General features: G+C 43.3%; 1 protein-coding gene across 1 annotated transcript; it reads left to right on the top strand.

Moving 5' to 3' along the window:
* Positions 1–1332: 1332 nt before the first annotated feature.
* On the top strand, positions 1333–7120 carry LOC139708601 (F-box only protein 22-like). The gene is made up of 5 exons (XM_071620542.1): positions 1333–1996; positions 2560–2710; positions 3247–3442; positions 4241–4586; positions 6268–7120. The coding sequence occupies exons 1-5, from the start codon at positions 1851–1853 to the stop codon at positions 6665–6667; spliced, it is 1239 nt and encodes a 412-aa protein (XP_071476643.1). The 5' UTR covers positions 1333–1850; the 3' UTR covers positions 6668–7120.
* The last annotated feature ends 248 nt before the right edge of the window (positions 7121–7368 follow it).

Consider the following 7368-nt stretch of genomic DNA (forward strand, 5'->3'; position numbering starts at 1 on the left):
TCTTTACTCACTTTTTGGGGGAATTTTAAGAGGCAAGGAGATATTTTATAGTCCGGTTGCAATGAGTTTCTAAGTAATGGAGGCTCGACAAAATCCAGTCAAGGGTCCTGATCACTGACGATTCTGAAATTATTGTCAGAGGTGTGTGTGTGTGTGATTTTGTTTGTTTGTTTGTTTGTGTGTGTGTGTGTGTGTGTGTGTGTGTGTGTGTGTGTGTGTGTGTGTGTGTGTGTGTGTGTGTGTGTGTGTGCAGGCCGGTAACTGGGGGGTACCCCCCTAAGGCGTTGCTCCTTGGTATTGCTCGGTATAGGCCTAGGCCCTATAAATGACGGAACTGATGCAAACTTGCCATAAAAAGGTCCACTTTTTCTAATTCTTGCTTGTTATGCTGATGAAATCCAGAAGTGCCCCTCCCCCACATTTGAAAAACGTATAGCGCCGGCCATGGAACGTTTCACAGCCCAGGTCCTGGATATATGATGGGTTATATGAGCAGGGAGGTTTTGTCTCACCTCCCTGATATGAGTTAGTCATACCAGTCAAAAGTTGGACAAACATGACAGTGATAATATTGGCAGGTCAGTTTGTAAGGCCACCTAGAGATGATTATGGCTTACTGTCTGTCCATCACCAACTACAATAGCCAAACCAAAATACATAATGCAGTATAAATATATTCGTTATCCTGTTTTCATCCCAAGGGAGGAAAGTAAGCCCTATTTTCCCCTTGGGCTAAGGATTCTTCATTCACTTTATGAAGCTTCAATACACGTAGATGTATTTGTAGGAGGAGAGGGAAGAACGATGAAAGGGAAAGAGAAAAAAAAATCTTTATTCTTAATTTAACCATCACTACACGATGTTGAGCAGGTGAGCTGTATCACACAGCAGTAACATGTCGTAGAAGGGGAAATAAGTTTTCCAATTATTATACATGTATTTTGCGACGAAGGAAAATACCTCGGGATTTCCCCTGGAAGACAACGAATGGACTATAACCTACGCTTGCTTTGTCCAGGGATTCGAACTGAGTGTGATCCAAAGAAATTTTATCTAGGTCTTTGATACAATGGGATCGAGGTGCTTTCCTCTCACCTCCCTGATAATATCTAAGTTTAGTATAGAAGTATGCACGTACAGCACTCGATGTTTACACGCGTGCGCGTGCAAGGGCCTTCGATGAACTGGCGGACGAGTGAAGTGCGTCATGTATACTGTATGGATGTACGTATCGTACACTGTGTGTGTGTTAAACTTACGATAGGAGGAATTACGGAATCAAAATAAAAAATAAACAAAGGATAGACCACCAGTCAGTTTCGTCTTTGATCGTCTGCGAGCACTTGTGTAGGGAATTCTGACAGACTAGAGTTCTACTAGCAGCAAGAGCTAGCATATACAGCTAACAATACGTCGGTGGGACCTAATGCTTACTCTCTTATCACCTTTATTCAGGCCTTTCTGTAATTCCCTCACCGCCTTATCGAGCTCTAGGTTGCAGCAGCTGCTAAGACGACGGTCTTGGATGGGATCTCCCCCTCTCGCAGCTCGTATGTCCATACAATTCCTCTCATTCCTCTGCATGCAGCTGCCGTAATACAGTACACCGCGACCCTCGGGGCTCACCCTACCGCTACCGTACCAAGATCCGTCGACAGTCGACGTGGGACGTTAAAAAGAAGAATTCTCGCAAATCTACGATTGGCTTGGCATTTTCTTGTCTCCAACCGGGATAAACATTCTAGACGCCGTCCACTTCACTTCGACTAGGGCCTAGAGTCTGTATTCTAAGCCAGTCAGCGTAACGTGCAGACCGTAGACGGCTGCAGACGGACGGGATCAGGATCACCATGTCCGAGGGCGTCCCGGGCACGGACGAGTCGATAGTCGACGACGTTAACGGGGAGCGATCAGCATGGGTGATGACAGAGCTCCGCGAAGTTCTGAAAAGAACATTTTCTTTTCTCACAGCAAGACAGCTTAATGTGTGTGCAAGGTGCGTAACCCACCTCAATTCTCATTCCCTTGTGAGTGGATAAGGGTCTAAAGACAAAGTTAGCGTCGAAATTCTTTTGATTAGACCCTAAGTTGTCTTTCAAACGTCTGTTATGATATTAGATATTCTAGATCTTTCTTCTTTGACCTGGTCCATGTTGACTGTCAAAAATGCCAGATTATCCTACCTACATGCAACTATAATACACAGCCCCTATAGCTGTAGCTGTGAGAAGTTGCACGGCGTCTGGTCGAGCTATACCTACAAAATACATGTAGGGCCTACATGTAGCTGCATTGACTGCTTGCTTTTGAGTTGGTGCATGATCCCGCATGAAACAGGAGCATGCTATGAAATACAATTGGTGTAAATGAAGCAAACCATTTTATAGAAGAAATGAAAACAAGAACTAGAATCTCATACCAGCTTTTACTAATGTCAAATAGCAAACAGAGTTGGTCATGGCTGTTGTATAAATTACTACCTGCTATAGTAAAGTTCTGTGTTTTGACTTTATGACATTATTTCTTGTTCCTGTTATGATTTGGCCATTCTCCATTCAGGGTCTGCAAAGTATGGCACAAAACAGCTAGGAGGATTCTTGCTAGGCGGCAAAACATCCACTGGGTGGTAGACTTCAAGTCGTCCCATCCCAAGGGCCAGACGTCACATCCACTCGGCTTCTTTGGTTTAGGTCTAGAAGGAAAATTACAGGTAAAATGAGTTTGCAAACAGCACCAGCAGCTGCAACTGCCTTAGATGACAATTAGTTCTGTATTTGATTGGGGAAAAAAAGAAAAAGATAAAGAAACAACAAAGCAATGAAAACCTAGTTTTTGGTAGTATGCTGGGATGGTGACCAAACTTTGGAGATACACCATTTCAGAAGATTAAAAAATCTGCCATTTTTTGTTTTTGTGTGTGTGTTGTTTTTGTTGTTTTTTTTTTTAGAGTTTGTTTGGAAAATTGCACCATTGAGGAAGGTACACATACTTAAAAAGTCTCATATAGGCATATTATAGAAGATGATTCTCATTTGAATGGCAGTATTCGGCATCAGAAATCACATGTAGTTTCAGCACCCTGTATCTTTATGCAACAACAAGAAGATGATGGAAACACTTAATTTAGTGAGCATATAAAGTGGAACAGCAAGATTCTGTATTGTCTGATAGAATACAGATATAATTTGCCTTTGTTCTTATTCTTCACATCCATTTCTATTCCACCTCCCCCCACCCACCCCCCAGTCTACTGACTCTCAGCCCAAGCTAGCACTAATGTTCACTGAGTTCTCAAAGGGTGCGGAGTACAGGGCCAATGGACCTTCACGGAAGAAGACTGAGGACAGTGGTCCCAAGAAGGCACAGGAGGTCGTTGACTTCATCAGGAATCTGCTCCCAAGTGACTGCATCCTCCTCAGCTTGATGACACCTGGGACAGTCGGTATGCGTGAGAATAACTAGTATAGCCCACTGAAACCGTTCTGATTTTGTTATAGCACATGATCACCACAGCCCGCAACCTGAGTCTTCTTGTCGCAGATGCTCAACAGGTTGTAATTATCGTCAAATATGAAGAGCAGCTTGCGATCATGGCAACCCTTAGATGATAAGGTTGATGGGTATAAAGACGCTCCAAAAGTGCATCACATCATGCCAGTTTTCAGGTGCATGGGTCATGGTCAAATTCGTACATGTCTGTAATGTAAGAGATCATGCTAAGAATAATAGATTGATCATACATGGTCATGATATCAGTTGGTGCTTTGTTTTTGCTCATGAACCAAAGGTAAATCTGCACTGTCTTTGATACCAGTTACGTTTGTAAAAAAGTTAAAACTTGACCCAGTGCGTAACAGCTCACTGCAGGCAGCAAATTATAAAGGTTGAATAAAAGATACAAACACTATTGTTGTGAGGATTTCTTTCTGTCAGCCTTGTGACATGTTTCAATACATGTTGCAGCACTTACTATTGTACACAATATTTCATGTGTTGTTTGATTTCGGAATAGCATGGGATTTGTAGAATTCATGAAAACAAAAACCCTCACAAAATACATGGCGTATCACAGATCTGTGTTTTCATGTCTACCTGCTTTTATGAGTGCAAAATATTCCTAGAGGTGACACAAATTAATTTAGGAATGAAAACACTAGTTTATGAGAAACTTTGAAGAGTGAAATGGTAAGACAAAAAAAAAATGCTGGGTGATTTTTTTCTTTCTTTCTTTATCCTGTAGCTCCTACATGCAGTGAGAGCACCAAACCCTGTGACGAGAGCGAGTCCGAGGGAGGGGCGCTCTGCGCCCTCTTTCCAAAGCTGCCTGGGGTGGAGATGAGCCTTCTGCCGGTCTCCCTCAAGCTCCTCCAGGGCGGGGATAAGGACACCCTGTGGCAGCGGTGGCAGGAGACCGGGCTCTCACCGACTGACACCCAGTGCATCCTCCTCTTTGGGTGGGGCTTTACGACGGGGGTGCAGCAGGCCGCTCTCGAGCTGCAGCGCCTGTTCCTAGAGAAAGCTGGCCGCAGTCCAGTCATCGCTGGTGCCATTGTTAACCGCCTCCTCAGTAAGGGTTTATTTTCTAGGTAAGTGAGATATGGAGGACAGTCTGAAGTAGATACTGATAAAAAAAAAAACTTGTTACAACGGAGTTAAAATTCAGGTCCCCAAATTATCATCTATACAGTGTGTATCATAAAAAGGTAATCCAAATTTGGAAGGCTATTATTTCGTAATTGTCACCAATGGAGAGTGCAGTGTTGATTGTGAGGAGAGGGGAACTCTTCATCTTTCAATTGATGCCTAATTATGTTGACAAATGTCATGCATGACTGTGCACATGACAAATTGCACTTTTTCCAAATTTTAGTGTTATCGTGAAGATACGGAAATGGATGTCTCACTAAATGATGAGATATGTCAATGAAAGTGGTCAAATTAACAGGCCAGCCTTCACGACTGCAGGTTTGTGTTTTTAGGGTTTCTTCTAATATCTTTTATGGTCCATGACCTTCAAGATGACCACGTTGTTGATAACTTGTTCGCTCCCACAAAGGCTAACCCATCATCCATTTTTGTCTCTTCATATTCAAGACATGATTTGTCACTGCAAGCTATGTGTTGAATATGAGCAGAAAAGAAATTGGACTGTGTAGGTTGGCCTTTGTGAGAGTGAGCAAGTTATTGGACAGGTGGCCATGTTTAAGGTTGTGGACCATAAAATGTTAGAAGAAACCCAAACATAAATCCTAAGTACAAACCTGCAGTCATGAAAGCTGACCTATAGATTTATTTGGTCATTTTCATTGACAGATCTCATCCATTCAGTGAGACCTAACATTGTTCGTTCATGTGACACTCAAACTTGGAAAAAGTGCAATTTGTCATTGTTGTTTTTGAAGTTCTTGTGCTCAGTCACGGATGACTGTGTCAACATCACAAGTATCAATGGAAAGAGGAAGAGTTCGTCTTTCCTCCCAACCACCATTGTGCTCTCCAAATGGTAGCCCTCCAAAGTTGTATTACCTTTAAATCACTGCTTCCAATGGTAAACAATACCTTTAAAGATTGATTGGACTACTGTAGTTTGTTAGCAAAGTAGTGTTTACTTTTGCTTCCTACAAAAGCTCCTAATAAAAAGCCATTGGAAAAAAAAAATCATCAAAGTCTCCTGCATTTTAGTATTTCATCAGCTGAATTTCACAATCATTGTATTGTTTTCCGGAACTTTGACCAATTTTGTGATTATTCTTATCAGCATTCATACAAATGTAAGAGAAATGTGCGGAGAAAAGAAGAGACTTTATTATGCTGCAGTGAGATCTTCATTTATTGACAAGATAATGATGATGTGATGCTGTTTAAATTCATATGCCTCATCGTTGCAGCAATAGGGTACCAAAGTGTGATGTCAGAGCCATTCATCGATCATTGCCATGGAAACTGGTTCTGGACAACTTCATCTGGCCCAAGTGTTGAAGCATGCACCTGGGCGCCATTTAAGATGTTCGGATAGCAACTCTTGCTGAAAAGGCAACTTCCAATGGCAAAAGCCAATCAGGAAACTGGATTTTTGTAATTACCATCGACAATTTCCATTCCAGCAAAAGTTGCTATCATATCAACTTTCTATGAAATGGGGCCGTGGTTCTAGTCCAAGCTATAACAATACACGTAGGTGTGACATCATCACTTTGGTACTCTATGGCCTCATGGTGCTGTAGTTGACAGGCCTGAAATGTATGACCACAATCCATTGCTAACCAGGTCAGAGGAGTCCTCGGGGGTGATCGGGGTGATGTTCTCTGGGCCCAACGTGCGAGCCGCCTCGGTGGTGCTGGGAGAGGAGGTGCGGCAGCGAGAGGACACACGGAGAGCCATCTTGAGGCTGAAGGAGGCCAACATCCATGCTGGTTCCGCCTCGCAGAGCGTGGGCTTCATGTTCGCCTGCGCCGGCCGCGGGCAGTTCTTCTACGGCTCCAAGAACGTGGAGAGCGAGGAATTCCATCGCGTGTTCCCCGACACGCCCCTCTTTGGGCTGTTTGGTGGAGGGGAGATCGGCTGCGAGAACCTGTCTCGCGGGGAGAAGATTGACAATGGCCGTTTGAAGTCCATTGCCCATGCATACACCACAATCATGTGCCTTGTGACCTTTGACCCAAGCTAAGAAGAATGCCTACTGATGACGCCTTGCTGTGGTTGCTTCACATCACTTTCAGACATACTGAAAACTTTGTATCTGCCCCACAAATGCTTCAAGATGGTGTTGCGGGCAGGTGCAGTTGGTGGCAAGATCTCCTTGGGCTGTGAGGGGATACACTGCCAATTCTCTTTGTCGCACAACAGGTTAAGGAGAAAAATCAAACTTTCTCTCTTGTGTAACAGGGTCCGCATGTTGTATATTGCATAGGGTTAATGCATGCATGTGGCAACACAGGTAAGAAGGATGGGCAAGATATCGGTACATTGCTGCCTAATTTTTCTTTTTAGCACAAGCTTTATATCATACTCCAGTGGCCATTATGAAGCAATGTGTCAACGCTTGTCAATGTTCTCCTTTCACTAAACACAAACTGACTTGGATTTTTCCATCTCATACACACAGACAATCATTGCCCTTTCTTAACCCATTGAGGACGGTTTGATTTTGCTACAACACGCATTTCCCATAGACACTTGCCCGAGTATACTCGGGACTCGTCCTCAACGGGTTAAGAGTCCTTGGCTATTATCTAGAAGTCTCAACTTCCCAGACCATACACATTTTGAATTTGCTTATTCAAACTGGATGCAATTGGTACACTCCTTTTCTCTCTTTTGATTGAAGCAGTATTTGAGCAAATATTTGTGTCTTCACAGGGATGTTCC

The sequence above is a fragment of the Diadema antillarum genome, unplaced genomic scaffold, assembly GCF_040938485.1.
Source record: "Diadema antillarum isolate AM-2024a unplaced genomic scaffold, OU_Dant_1.0 seq00001354_RagTag, whole genome shotgun sequence".
NCBI classification, from domain to species: domain Eukaryota; kingdom Metazoa; phylum Echinodermata; class Echinoidea; order Diadematoida; family Diadematidae; genus Diadema; species Diadema antillarum.

What these genes read in the sequence shown, in the direction of transcription:
- LOC139708601 (XM_071620542.1), top strand. Translation starts at nt 1,851, where the DNA reads ATGTCCGAGGGCGTCCCGGGCACGGACGAGTCGATAGTCGACGACGTT. An exon ending in GTCTAGAAGGAAAATTACAG is followed by an intron (nt 2,711 to 3,246) that starts GTAAAATGAGTT and finishes CCCACCCCCCAG; the next exon opens with TCTACTGACTCTCAGCCCAA. An exon ending in AGTAAGGGTTTATTTTCTAG is followed by an intron (nt 4,587 to 6,267) that starts GTAAGTGAGATA and finishes ATTGCTAACCAG; the next exon opens with GTCAGAGGAGTCCTCGGGGG.